Source organism: Heloderma suspectum, chromosome 1 (assembly GCF_057233095.1).
Source record: "Heloderma suspectum isolate Gila_16-S chromosome 1, 16-S_ref, whole genome shotgun sequence".
NCBI lineage: Eukaryota > Metazoa > Chordata > Lepidosauria > Squamata > Helodermatidae > Heloderma > Heloderma suspectum.
The window spans coordinates 48,987,244-49,002,621 of NC_139458.1; the positions used below are offsets into that span (position 1 = coordinate 48,987,244).

Below are 15,378 nucleotides of genomic sequence, written 5' to 3' on the forward strand. Positions count from 1 at the left end.
GTAGGCTAGAACGGCGAAAAATAGGGAACGCAAATGGCGGCCGCCGTAGCCGCCACCAATTGCGTACGCAGGGGGTTTGGGGGGGGGGTTAGCCGTGATAGGCTACGTAAATACTTACATAGCCTATCACGGCAGCTTGGCTGGATGCAAATGGCGGCTGCTACGGTGGCCGCCATTTGCGTTCGCAGCAGCCCGTCCGCGGCCGGAAGTCTGGCTGTGGACGGCCCTGGCCAGCTGCTCTGCGGAGCCACCGTGGAGCAGAGCTGGCCAGGCAGGATTCCGGGGGGGAGGACTGGATCGCCTCCCCCCCCATCGAGGATTCTGGGGGGAGGGACGGAGCACCTCCCCCCCCACCGCAAATCACATCTGCGAACAGGTAAGTCACTTTTGTACATCCCTAGTTCGAAAGCATCAATTCTTCGGCGCTCAGCCTTCCTTATAGTCCAGCTCTCACAGCCATACATTACTACTGGGAAAACCATAGCTTTGATTAGATGGACCTTTGTCGGCAAGGTGATGTCTCTGCTTCTTACTATGCTGTCTAGGTTTGCCATAGCTTTCCTCCCAAGGAGCAAGCGTCTTTTAATTTCATGGCTACAGTCACCGTCTGCGGTGATCTTGGAGCCCAAGAAAGTAAAATCTGTCACTGCTTCCATTTCTTCCCCTTCTATATGCCAGGAAGTGATGGAGCCAGATGCCTTGATCTTCGTTTTTTTAATGTTGAGTTTCAGACCAGCTTTTGCACTCTCCACTTTCACCCTCAACAAGAGGCTCTTTAGCTCCTCTTCACTTTCTGCCATTAGGGTGGTATCGTCTGCGTATCTGAGGTTGTTGATAATTCTCCCGGCAATCTTAATTCCGACCTGTGATTCATCCAACCCAGCGTTTCTCATGATGTACTGGGCATATAAGTTAAATAAGCACGGCGAAAATATGCAGCCTTGTCGTACTCCTTTCTCAATTTGGAACCAATCGGTTGTTCCATGTCTGGTTCTTACTGTTGCTTCTTGACCCTCGTACAGGTTTCTCAGGAGACAGGTAAGGTGGTCTGATACTCCCATCTCTTTAAGAATTTGCCACAGTTTGTTGTGATGGTGGGGGATTAAGCTACATGTAAATTTTGGCCTGTGTCTGTCCTCCATATCTTGGAGGACACATGATATCCATATCATGTGTCTGTCCTCCATGTCATCTTCTTTTCCTTAACTAATGCATATCACACTAAAGGAGGCTATGTAGCAAAATATGTGTAACTGGCTCTGCCCCTACCCCACCAGTCACTTTGGCCACCAGCAGCCACTGCCATTTATGCAGAAATGTAGTCAGTGGTGAGACAATAAACTTACTCTTCAACTTCTTGTTCGGCAGGTTTCTTTTTTGACCTGAAAGACAAGAAAAGCCAGTGCTCAAAAAAGTGCAGGATTCCCTCAGAAACAGAGAAACAAAGCTCCCGAACAGCTATCTCAAGGTGTTGCCTGAAGAAGTTGGCTAAGTCCATGAAATTTATGTCAGAATAAATGTGTTAGTCTTTAAGGTGCCACAAGACTGTAGTTTTTCCACAAGAGAAGAACATTTAAATATAATCTTCTGGTAATGTAGGCAAAACACAACTGGTGTTGATGAAGGCATCTAGATAAAGCTCAAGTTGCTGATTTTAATTCATTGAGCCTGAAATGTGCTTGGCACTACATTCTATGGAAACCTGTCAACTGAGGTCCGCTTTTTGTGAAGAGCTCTGCATACTAAGTTAAAAAATGAGAGGCGGGGGGAACTCCCTTCCCTCGAAAGGTTCAACAAGGCCCCAAATCGAGGGCAACTTTTTACATTAAGAGGAAGCAGTAACAGCAGAAGCACATTATGCCTTTTTGGGAAGAAGTCATTATACTTTTTGGCACCAGATCAAAACATTTTTATTCACCCAGGCATTTAAAACGTGTTGTATTCTATTTTTTAAAGCTGGTTAAGGGCACAATCCTATGAATATCGTCGTCAGCCTCCAAACTCAGAAGCTGACGACTATCCAATGCAGGGCAGCCAGAGCACAGAGCTGATCCTCACCTCAGCGCTCCAGCCACCCTGCATTTTTGGCTAGACAGGCAGAATTGCCTGTCTAGCCATGGAGCTTCAAAGCAGGAGGCGGGGAGGCCGCGCAGTGCATAGGAAGCTGTATAACATGGCTTCCACAGTCTCCTCTGCTACCTGCCCCCAGGACCAGCTCCTTTTCCCCGTCTCCGTGCTCCATTTCTGTGCGTGGAGACATAGCCAATGCGGAGAGAACCACGCCAGCTACAAGAGGGAGAGGCGGGGAACGCGGGTTGTGGGATCTGCGGTCGGGGCACTGGCTCCAACCTCGGTTCTCAGAAACCAAAAAATCCTATCGCCCTCTAGACCAGTGGTCTCCAAACTTTTTGTATTGCACACCCCTATCAGTAAAAAAAAACTGAGCATGCACTCCCAATATATGCATATTTATTTATAAATTATATACATGTACTACTGCACTAATATATTATGTACCTTATGGAACATACACAAAAACAGAAATTAAAAAAGGATGAGCTAAGATGAAATAAACAATATTTTTAAAATAATGTTTTATTTATTTTATTTATTAACGGTACAACCCCCCTTTTTGCTCTCACTAAAAAAAATATTACTAATAATATTTTTTTTGTGAGAGCAATGTGATTGAATATACTTCATTACCTTTGAAAATCCTGGTTTAACACTTTGTGATACAGCAATTCGAAGGTCTGGTTCTAAGTTCAGTATATTTCAATACTTGGTTTTAATGGTTGTCATAGCTAACACAGCTGTCATAGCAGGCGCTTTCTTCTCAGTTTCATTCTGCCAAAGGAGAGAGGAAAGGGTTAACCTCCTTCCTGCTCCTTCGGCAGGACGGCAGCTCCCCCAGTGCCACGGCTGAGCAAGCAACTGCACCTTCCTCCGCCGTGCCTGGCAGGGACTGGCGCAGTTGCTCTCGGTGGCTGCAGCAGAGGCAGGATAGGACTGGAGCCGAGAGGAAAACGCCATGGAACTTCCCTCTCAGCTCCTGTCCCATCCCGCTGCCTCCACCACCGCCATCATTGCACACAATGGCAGCTCGTCAGGGCAGCGGCAGGCTGCTCAATGATCAGGCATCTCGCGCACCCCACTTTGGAGACCGCTGCTCTAGACAGTGTCTAGTGGCCATAGAACTGCCCCCTAAATAGTTTTATTTATTGTCTCTGAATTTTATTGTTAGGACGTTTTAATTGTTTTAATATTGTCCTTGTAATGTGAAATGTTTATGTCTGCACACCACCCTTAAAGGTGAACATTTAAAAATAAATAAGTATAGTGACTCATGCATCTTCTTGTCATGCTCCCTTTGTAGCATACAAAATACAAATCTGCCCATTTTCCCTGCAGTGGCATGCGTAAGCTCCATACGCATTTGGAATGCGTGCATTCCACTTTGGGAGAGATCCAAAAGTTCCTCTATTGCATGTAGCACAGGAAGAGCAAAGAGAGGATGTACAAGACAATTGTGTGTGCCTGCAATTGCTGTTCTCTTGTGATATCTGAAGCTGCTCTCTTTCAAAAGCAATATAATATCTCTGTATAGGGAGGGACAAATGATTAATGGTGTTCATTGAGCAGGTGGTCCTTCTAACAGTATGTTTTGATATATTCTCAATTTTATATGTTAACTATTATTTTAAATATTGGTGTCTGCCATGAGCAGAGTTGGTTCAAAATCAAATAAAATATCCTGCAGCCTACTTAACAGGAAGAGATTCAACAAAGTCACTTGGAGTGCTTGAGAGAATTGCAAGGCAAAATAGTTTCCATTTTGGTTCTCTGAAAGATCCTTTTGGCACCCTGTTGCCTATAAAATTTCCCCTGAACACTAGCCCAAAGCAGCAGCAATATAACAGTGTAGAATCTTCACCCCACAGAGGAAGGTTATGTCGAACTAGTGACAGGTACAAACTCTCGAGGTAGCAGACTCTCCCTGCTGTCCTTAGCCATAAACATAGAATTTTCTATTTAACCTAGCTGTCTCACATGACACTGGAAGAGGATGGGTCAGATGCCCTGCAGATCAGGGAAAATCTGGATGAGTTATCAGGAGTTCATAATAATAATGCGATGTTGGAGGGAGAAGGCGGGGTGCGGGGGAGATGGCAGGCAGCAGCTCTCTTGTTCGTTCTCCACCCCAGCAAGCCCAGAACTAATTCAGATCCGATTAGGGATGCTTGTTCAATATTCAAAATGTAAAACATGCAGGTTGCTGAACCAGCACTTTGAAAAGTTAATTAAATGCCAGGTTTCTCTTTAGCAGATACTCCATCACTTGCTGATTGCTTTGACTATTTCACAGGATAAAGTTTTTTTAACTCTGTGCATTGGGAAATACTCTTTTCTCGCTCCCTTGAATGGGAGCATAGCATGACAAGGAACATAACAAGGCTTTCCTCTACTACAATATGACCTGCCCCCACGGAAGGGCTGCCACTGAAAAATCCAGAGATGGGGCTCATTTCTTTAAGAGCTTGGGAATGTCTCATCCTTTAATTTTATAGAAACAGGCCCATCGCCAAGTGGCAAATGTTATCCCCCGAGCCATTGTCAAATATATGTATTTATTTATTGTATTTCTATACTGCCTTTCTGGGAACATCCAAGGAGGTTTACAAAAAGTTCAGAACATAAAAACCATAGTCAAATAAAAACAGAGTAAAACGTTAAAAACAACACTATAAACCATAACAATTTTAATAGCCAAGTTAAAAAGACACGTCTTGAACCCCTATGATAGTGTGGTAAGAGACACTTCCATTTCATGCACCGTATTAGTTCAAACATGAAATATTTGCTAGGCCTATACAGTTTCCTCATACATATATGCTTAGAATAGAGAGAATACTATCGTATTATGAAGACAAGGATATTGGAGAAACACAGATTTAATACTAGTCACCATTCAACCATAGACTGTCACTTGGCAAGATTCAGAATATCTATTTGGGCCAAATGCAGACCGAGTAGATGTATCAGTATGTGCATCAATTAACATAGTGCTGACCTTTAACATCAGCTTCCTAGAATGAACTTGTACATGTTGTCTTGGTGTTTATGAACCATCTCTCCCACCAAGCAGGTGGCTGTCTATCTAGATAGATCAACAGATGGGACTGCATACTCCCCCCACTCCCAAAAAATCTAGTAAGCCTTTGCTAAGCGGGTAAATAAATGGTCCAGAAAGCCCCCCAAAAGTAGACCCAAAAGATTCGGGGGGAGGGGTCAGCCCCAACTATGAAACAAATCTGATATTTGCTTTCACACATCACTTCCCAAAAAAGCCACCACATGCACCCACAACCTATTTGATTAATTAGCATTTCTGCAGAAGGGGTCTGCTTCCCAGGCCCCTGAGGGTATTTATTCTCTGAACCTTCTCTAGTTTTCCAGTATTTATAAGGTACAACTAAGACTGAAAATGGCCTTGGGAAGTCACCCTGGTAGACTCCTTATACCTCATGGTTATCAAAACGATTTGAAAAAAAATCCATGAAGATGACCTAGGGAGGGGGTGGGCTCTCCCACACTGGAGGCGTTCAAGATGGGGCTGGACAGCCATCTGTCAGGGATGCTCTGACTTGGATTCCTGCGTTGAGCAGGGGGTTGGACTCGATGGCCTTGTGGGCCCCTCCCAACCCTACTATTCTATGATTCTATGGGCCTAACAACATTCTGTGGTGTGCCACCACCTCTTCTTATGGTAAACTGTTCTCCCTGATATATAACTTATCTTATTCTCCAATTCAAGCCCATTACCTTTACTGAGAATAATGCACAATGTTAGCAGTTGGACTGACATTTAAAACTTAACCTTCATAGTGGGCTCTGGCTTCTAACAGAAGTTATATTTGGGATGAGCACTTTGTCACTTAATAAATGTAACAGCCAAGTGCCACAGGTATCTCACTAGCCTCCTCCACTGAAAGAAACACACTTAGCAGCACCAGTGCAAGAAGCCTGTGATGAGAGGATCGTATATAATGTATACAAATTCACACTCTTAGCAACTCTAGCTTTCCAAGGTAAATTTAGTTAGACCACACATTTCAGGCTGATCCATTGTCCCTCCCTTACAAACACAAACACACACATACACACGTCATTTAAATTCCCACTGTTACGTTGTAGGAACGCTTATGTTTTTAAATCAGCCCTCCACAGCTGATATATTCCCTCTTCCTTAGTTAGGAAAAAATTGGGAATGAATGCACTAGAATTTAAAGGGCTGGTTCATATATGAGTATTCATGAATTGAAAATTGCAACATCAAGTGATGACTTTCATGTGTGAATGGGCCATTACAAATACAAACACCACAGGCAGAAATTTCGTATCACCTCAAATGCAACACTTTTCAATAAAGTCAGTTGACAGTAGAAAAATTAAAGGGGGGGTGTGTGCGCGCGCGCATAGGTGAACCAGTCTGGAGAGTGCAATAGTAAAATGCCAGATCTGAATACAGGAGATCCTGGTTCAAATGTCTGTTTAGACATGAAGTCCAGCTTTAGAAAGGTCTCTCTCTCTCTCTCTCTCTCTCTCTCTCTCTCTCTCTCTCTGTCTAACCTCACAGGTTAAACAATCAAGGAGAATTTGAAAAAAGGGGGGGGTGGCCATATTGTGACGTGTCCCTAGACTTTGGGATAGGAGGGGAAAGATACACTGATGGATCCAACTCTCTGTTCTATAAATGTCAGAGGATATACTTTGGGAAATAGAAGTAGCTTTCTCTATACACATTCATATATAGACCAATGATGCTCCCACTTTCCTCTTTTCCCCCAAGCAATGTACGAGGTTTGGGGTGAGGAAGCAGTTCTCCTCCATAAGTGCTACAGTCTCAGAGGTTAAGTGCTGAAGGGTGAAAGACAGCACTAATGTAGACATCATCTCTGTTAAAATGTTTCTCTCCTATTTAATGGAATACTGTGGAGATTTAATGGAGATAAAATAGCCAGGCTCCAAGAAGAGCAAGGATGCTATATTCATGCAGGATGACAATGTTCAGTGGTTAATTAGATACCGTTAACCTGTTTTAACAGGGGACATAAGTGGGATAAATGTGGGCAAATGCCCTTGACATTTTTTAATGTCCATAGCTCATGGAGGACCCTAGTTATTCTTCCTTGCTGTGGTACAGTACACACAACTGAACACTGGAAGTCAGCCTCTTGTACAGACATACAACACAGAACTAATAAATTGCATACCTTGGGATGGGGTGGAGGAAGAATAAGGACAAGGAAAATACATTGGGTGTAGGGGCATGTATCAAAGGAATGCTTGGACACCATGAGAAAATAATTATTAGGCCAGCCTTCCCCAACCTGGTGCCCTCCAGCATGCTGGCTAGGAATGATAGGAGTTGCAGTTCAACACATCTGGAGGACACCAAGTTGGAGAAGGTTAGATTAGGCATAGGTAGGAATCTGATTCCTACCTATGCCACCTTCATCTTCTTGAAACTTGCTTGTTTACCATTCATTTATGTATTCGTTTTTAAATTTTCAAAATTGCCCCTTGTCCAAACTGGATTCCAGAGCAGTGTACATTGCATACAATATATATACCAGTTACCACCCCCAAGTATTGTGTCCAGAATATGGAGTCTGATGTACAATCCCTGCTGGTTATTCAGTGCCAACAGCCCTCTAGGAAAATGCACGTAAACAGTATCATGCTGGAACCTTATTTGCCTTGGTATAAATAAGTCGATCATGTCACCCTAAGGAACAAGACACACTCAAGTACCACATTTGCTTCAGAGAGAGAAGGGTGCATGTGTGTGCAAAACAAGGCAAATGACCCATGGAGGTTAAAACTTGAGTGAGCAACCTATGAGCAGCTGTAAGATTTGGTAAAAGCAAAAGGTACATTAAGAAGATGGTGCAAATTAATTTTTTACACAGCAGTCAGTTCTGCTTTCCACTTTCCTACCAGACCAGTATTCAGGGAGGCCACACTACCTTCCAACTCTGTCACAGTTCCAGTACACTTTGCTTAACCCCTACTGTACAATTTATCCATAACATTACAAGGAGAGTTGAATGAGTACTGATGGGGCAGAACTCAAATTGCCAGTGGAACAGAGACTGCCAAGACTGGAACTGTATTGGGAATTTGTGCCTATTTCTATGCAAAGTTTGCCCCCTTCTGACTAAACTTAGAAGAACATTCCCATTTCATTCCCTCCCTACAACGTCTGCATTTAAAATTCCCCACTCTTGGTGCAACTTTGCTTTAAAAGAACCAGACTACTGCTATACAAGTAAGCAGGTAGCAGAAAAATATGAAGAGACGTCATGTTTTCTAGATTTTCATCCAATCACACCCCACAGGGTGTTCAACTACCCCTTTATACAAAAACTCTTGAGATAATAGTTATATCTGACTTCCTTTTGTTCAATTTCACGAACAAGAATTGAGCAAAACTTGAACAAAAGAGCCACCACCCATTAGAGCAGCCTTCCCCAACTCGGTGTCCTCCACATGTTTTGGATAACATTCCTGATCATTAGCCGTGCTGGCTAGGACTGATGAGAGTTGAAGTCCAAAACATCTGGAGGGCACCACGTTGGGGAAGGCTGTATTAGAGGCTCTGCAACGAAGAAGTGATTGGAATGGCACTAGAACTGCCTTTCCTCCACCTTAAAAAAAAAAAAAATGACTTTCAGCAATAATTCTGGGTGCTGCTGATTGCTGTGAACCCAGCAACAAGTAGTGCTGTACTCCTCAAGGAGTCATGCTACCTTGAAAACTTCCAAAAACAAAAAGCCAGTGTATACAAATAGAAAATATATTGCCTGATTTTTCACTTCTGGAGAGCAACACGCCGATAAAGAGTAACTGAGTGGTGCCAGTTGTGAGAGATGGGGACCAACTGAGCTCTGCAGGGAGCCAAGGACTAGAATTTCAAAGGTACTATAGTCCAGATGCAGGAGCATCATCACAGCTGAAGGGGATGTTTCAGCATGGCAATGAACACACTTCCTAGCCTGTCTAAGCTATTTCTCTTTCATAAATGACCCGCAAAACGTAAGTCCCTTGAAGACACCCTTTTGCTAGAAGAACAGACAGAAGAGAGGGGAAAGGAAAGTACTGATGTTCACAGACATTTTATTTTTGAAGAGAGGATTCATCAAAGGGAAAACAGCAATTTGTTAGGCTTGTAGCATTCAAAATCTCTCTGCTTCTGAACAAAGCTACTGAGAACACAGGGTGCTTTCACAAATTGCCACTGGCTCAAGGAATGGAGAAAGGACAGAATTTTATCTCTAAGGCATAAACAGGGATACAGCAGTCTGCAAGACCAAAGTTTTGAGCCTTTATGGGATGGCCTTGTGGACAATAGCAGCTGCTAGAGACTCAAACTAAAAGAGTCGTGATAGGATTTCCAGTAGTTAAGAGCAGCGATTCTATGCTTAACCCACTTTCTGATGCTCTCCTGCAAAGTTATCAGTTTTCCCTGTACACAGATTTCTATTTCTAGCTACAAAATTTCAGATCTGCTAAAAACTCCAAATTTGTGATCAATATAAATTATTTTTCTATTTTGTACATGTTACTGCAATTAGATAAATTAGAGATTTTTAATGCAGTACAGGAGCTCATACTACAAATCCCTAACTGCTTTTTTTTTTTTTTTGCAATGTGTCTTATTACTAGGGTTGCTTTGAAGTTTCTCCAATGTTGATTTCGGGACTGAAAATAGCAGTTTAAGTGGGGAAGAATTTCTCCCCAAAAGATACCTTGTGTGTGTGAATATTCACTTTTTAAAAAATCCTGTTGTATATTATTGTTTTCCCCAGCTACTTCTGCACCTCCCTCATCCTTTGGCTCCTTTCTGGATTATGGTGACTTTAGCTAATCAAGGATCACATAGTGAGCAGGAGGATGCCATCCATTGCTCCTACATGGCCAATCAGACTTGGATAAGTGACCATATCAGAAAGGCAAATGAGAGTGAGGGCAATGCTTCCTGATTAATCACAACGGTGATCCTATCTGATCAAGATCACACAGTGTACAGGAACATGTCACAGTGCTACATAGCCAATCAGATTTGACTACATGACGACATCACTGAGGGTGAGAACAAGTGAAGGCAATGTAAATAAATAGGTAAAATTCCGGCAGGGCATGCTGAAAGTAATTGAAAAAAGGAGGCATTGTTTGGCATTGCCAAACATTCATGAAAACCGGTCATTTCAGCTCTGCCTTAGTTATTCCAGAGTGATGTGCCACACTCCACCCAGCAATCTCTGATTTATGTTTATATACATTCACAGGTACTTTTGTCAGAGGTTGGTGATGGCAGCAAAATTCAGTGAAGTCAAATATTTACATTATAAATACAGAATGGTTGTTAGTGAGGTGTACAGAAGTAGTATTTCTGCTACTGGCAACAACTTCAAATCCCAACTCTCTCAGTATCAAGCTCTAGGTCAGATTCTATGTTGATGTCCATGAATAATTTGCACAACACACAGGTTTTAACTATCTTGGCTTCCCCCAAAGAAACTCTAAAAACAAATGCCTAGTTAAAGATCTAAAAGTGGGACAGTTATGGACAACAATGTCCTCACAAAAAAAGTTAGGATTTAGATTGGGTATAGGTTTGCTATTTCAGCTGTCTACCAGGTATGAAAGATAGTTGGATATTATAAAAGGAAAGCATGACCCTTCCTTTTTTGAGGTTGCAGCCTTCTCGCTCCAACAGGGTAGGAGATGTTAACCCAGTTCTTCCCAAACTTTAGCTAAGAGAACAGAATTATGCCTTTGTTCAGCATCCTCCTACACCCAGAATTCATCACCTTTGTATGGCAATTGCCCACAGGGCTGCTTAGCCTCAAAACTCTACTGACAAATCTTTCTTCATCCATGCTTCAAACTGAATAATAATCCAGAAGGTCTTTTAAGAAAAAAGCAGAGAATGTTTTGCTTTTTCATTTTAGATGAAGACTATATGTAAAAGAAAACCCCACCCGTCACATCTTCTTGAAAAAAAGCAAAAAAGGGAAACAATCAATTGTGATCATCTCTTTAGCCCAAAGATTAAAGAGCAAAAGCAACAAACAAATAGCATAACACTAAATTTACTCTACAGACACCGTTGCACTGTCAGGAGCTCCTTAAGGTGATTCTTCTGCTCTGTCCTTTTTGTCTTACTATTTTTTGCTGGCTCTGAGTGTAACAACGAGCTGCGAAAAGGCAAGGAGAGAACCACCCCAGCAATGACACTGAAGGAGAAGAGGACAGGAGCCAGTTAGCATTCCTGGAACATCCACTCTATAAAAAGAAAAAAGAAAAGAAAAAACCAAACCCACACACTGCAGCTCTACCGCCATCTTGATGTCCTTGATGCGTGCTGATGGTGTGGAGACGGCTGGCACCAGAACAGCCCAAGAGAAGGAATGAGAGGCCAATGGAGATTTATGTGAGGAGAGTGAGATGGACAAGGTAAAATTGTCAGGAGGAGTTGTTAGAAAGTAAAATATATTGTGACAATTCCACTCCTGCCGTTCATCAATAAACTGACAGATCATTTAGTGTCAATTAGGTGTGATAGATGGACAAGTCCCCATGATCCCGGGCCAAAATTAATGGCTGGGAGGGAGAGGGTGATTGAAAATGACGGCTGACATTGAGAAGAAAGTCCTGAAGGTCCCCAAGGGGCCATTACTTGCCTCATTCCCTTGCAGATCAATGCAGGGACAAACCCAAAAACAGACACTTCAAGACAAAACTTAATCAGACTTCCTTTCCTTCCCTCCAAGTTCTGCTTGGTTACTCTGCTTCTTATGCCCTTTCTCTCTCTCTCTACCCTAGTGAGGACAGCAACAGGTGGCAGCATAAGACAAAAACACTTTCAACAAGCCACAGTTAAGACTCAGGATCCATAGCAGTGCCACAAGGAAGCCATTCTTTAGACTATGGGCTAGTTCACACATTCAGCCTGGCCACTTATTTGCTCTCTCCCATTTAGGGGATTAGATGGAGAAACCTCTGCATGAACTGGGCTGTATATAGATGCAGTTTGCAATGGCCAGCACCAGCAGGTATTTCAAGGATTTGAGCACCCTGAAAAAATGCCACTGCAATCAATGGTGGAAGTGGATGCTGCAAGGTATATCCATATGTAGCCCAGTTCATATGGAGGTTTCTCCACATGTTACCTTGTTACTGAAGGGACTGTGTTGCAAAAAATAAATATCCAGTTTGCATGGATGAACCAGCCCTTACTTTGGCAATGAAAGCTTTTGCTTGCATGAGAGGAGTTGTTCTGGTATTTTGAAAACCCTTGGGACCACTGCGTACATAGAAAATATTATAATATTTTTATTAATATTTTGAATTCAGAGCCTACCTCATGCTGAAGTTAAGGGATGGGCAACAATAAAAAATAGAACATCAACAGAAAATACCCTATTAAAATCTATTTAAGCTCCATCTTTGATTAGCAGATTTTCAGTTATCTCCAGAGCCCTCAAATTAAGTGCTCAGTTTCCAGGGATGAAAATTCCTAGGTGCCAGCTTCAAATGCTTACATGCTGGAGGTTTTTCTCAGTCCCATCAGTTCTCAACAACCTATTGCTAGCTCCAGAACCTGAAGAGTCCAAATAGATGTCTCTTTCACTTCAGAGCTAATACTTGCCCCAAACACCCCATCGTCCTAGTCACCTCTAGAATAAGCTCTAACTACTCCTCTGAACTCCAGGCACTCTAGAAGCAGTATCCCCTGGGAAGCTGTCCTGCAAACATTGTATTAAATATAGTAAGAGAAGTGCAAGGGCTCAAATCAGCTCCCATTAACTTCTACTCAGCTTGCAGAGGAGAGCTTCAAGTATAGACTTCTAAAGCATTTCCTGTCAGCTCTTGCTTCAGGATACACTGAAACATGCATGCTTCAATATATTTCCTGACTATTCCCCATCTTAAGGATTAAATCACAGTGCCAGAACAGACCAACTAAGTTACCAGACCCAATCACCTGCTCCAAGGCAAGTTTCTCCACACATCAACACCCTACAAAATAACTACATAATCACCAGGTCTAGGTTACTCAAGAAAAGCAAGACTATTTCCTTGCTTCGGAAATATTCCGTTTCAGCCCCAGATACAAGGGTTCAGATACCAAATGTAAAGAAAAACATCCACCTTCCATCAAGGTTGCTAACAAAATGAAAGTTGACCGACCATATTATTTCCTGTGAGTAAAGAAACAAGGTCTTATTTTCCCTTTTTTCCTACTGCATGTTGTACAGCTTTCTTACCTACTCCTCCTGCACAGAGAACCTTGGTTACTCTTTGCAGTGGTTTATTAGAGGATGGATTATGTCAGACTGGCTAATCCCATATGAACCTACCTGTCCATTCAGATCTTCATTGGGAGTCCTTCTTGGGCTCCCTCACCTTCAGAGCTGTGGTAGGTGATGACTAGAGACAGGGCTTTTTCTGTTGTGGCCCTGCATCTTAATATTCTCCTCAAATAGGTTTGCCTGTTGCCCTTGTTGTTAGTATTCATGAATCCAGGATTCCTCTTAAAAGGTTTAGCCGATTTCTCTTTAACTGGTTTGTTGTTTTTCTCTAGTTGATGGATATTGTGCTGTGGTTTTCTAGTTATGGTAATTTTAATGATGAATTTTAGTTATTGTATTGATTATACGTTGTGATTTGTACTGTGATTTATTTCATCATAGGTCATCTGGAGCCTATCTTTGGAAAGGCAAGATATTAATATAATAATGATAATCATAAAGTGTTCCAGTAAGCTCTATTTGACATAGGCAGATTTGTGCAAACTTTTTTGGCCTGATAGTGTAACTACTCATACTAATTTTCAATCCCACTCTCCCTCTTTCTCTTGCAATGCTCTCTGTGCTGATAGGGCTGCAGACAAATGTATAAATAGTCATGTGTTAATTCCTTTTCACCCTTTTCCAGTATTCTCTCACTGGATTAATCAATTATGATATTTTATCACACTCTGATTGTATCAACATCAAAATATCTTTTCCTCTTATTCTCATTTAAATAGCACTGGGCAGAGCAATCCTAACCCCCAGATCCATTGGCTGGTGGTGCTTCGGATAGAGCTGACAGGCCCCTCCACCAACAGAAAGGCCACATCTGTGGAGAGCTCTGCAGGCGTAAATCTATCTCTGGTGGTATTCCCGCCTGCGGGAGACCCTGAAATGGGGTGTTCTCAGGGTGGGACAGAAGCCACTTTGGATGTGTTGCCTCCAAAGCTTCTCTGTTCCCAATTTGTAGCTCAGGTTAGTATCCAGTGATGACGCAGTGCTAGAGGTAATGTTGCGCTACCAAAATCACTGCTTTTTCCCTTTGCACTAGCAAGCACTAATGATGTTGTGCTAGCATTGGTTTGTGCTAGCATGTCATTAGCGCTAGTGCTGTGCCATCGCTGGATGTTGCCCTCAGTGTGTTAGCCACTACCCTACGCTACAACCAAATACATATTTTACAAACAGCAATCCACAGCAAAGTGAAATGTGTACTTGGACAAGCATTTTGTCCAAGTACTGGCTAAATTGTTTGGGGTGTTTATATATGTGGGCGCTGTTGCATGCAATGGATTGAATGAAATTACCTTCATGATACTTCTAGACGTCAATCCTGAAGGCTTCGATTCAAGTTACACCATCGGAATTGATTCATGGGGTCTCAGTTCCCCATCTGTAATATAGTTATAATAAGGGGCTATCATGCAAGATTTTTTTAGATGATGAACACCATTAGGACTGCACTTGATAAGTAATAGTACTGATAGCTCCCCGAAGTTAGCGTTTTTATCCTAAGACAGTATGCGTGTATGTATAAATGAGATGAGAAACAAACACAAAGCAGAAAATTCTACACTAGCTTAAAAAAAGAAAACCCCAGAAAGGAACAAATACCAATTGCGACAGACCCTATACATAAGATCTCTAGGGTAAAAGCAGGAACTACTGTATTTTTAAAAGGGAATCTTGGTGAATCACCTTTTCTGCCCTCACCCCTTTCATGCCGTTTAAATTCCTTAACATACTAAAATAAGTACTCTTTGCCAGACGCCTGGCGATCTCTTCAGCAAGCACATGCTCTTTTCCCCTCGTGTCTTATAAATATAATGCATGAGCTAACATAACGGGCCATTTCCCGCAAGTCTGTTTATCAAAAGGTAATGATGTCATGAAACGCATCTGCACAGCTTTCAGAACAGAACTTGAGTGCCCTCTGCTGGATGGAGAGCAGCCTTTGCAGCAGAAACGATATATATTGGGGCTTAAGCTAAATAGCCTAAACGTATTCTGCTGC

The 15,378-nt window shown here is 42.4% G+C and overlaps 1 protein-coding gene across 3 annotated transcripts in view; it reads right to left on the reverse strand.

The window, feature by feature from the left end:
* Window positions 1–15,378, reverse strand: part of IFT43 (intraflagellar transport 43) — a 64,025-nt gene that overhangs the window by 32,280 nt on the left and 16,367 nt on the right. For 2 of the 3 annotated variants that reach the window (XM_084841880.1, XM_084841892.1), the window contains exon 4: window positions 1,347–1,382. The exons of the other annotated variant lie outside the window; for it this stretch is intronic. In XM_084841880.1, coding sequence (XP_084698006.1) covers window positions 1,347–1,382 — 36 coding nt within the window. The remainder of the gene's footprint in view (window positions 1–1,346; window positions 1,383–15,378) is intronic. 3 annotated transcript variants of the gene reach the window in all.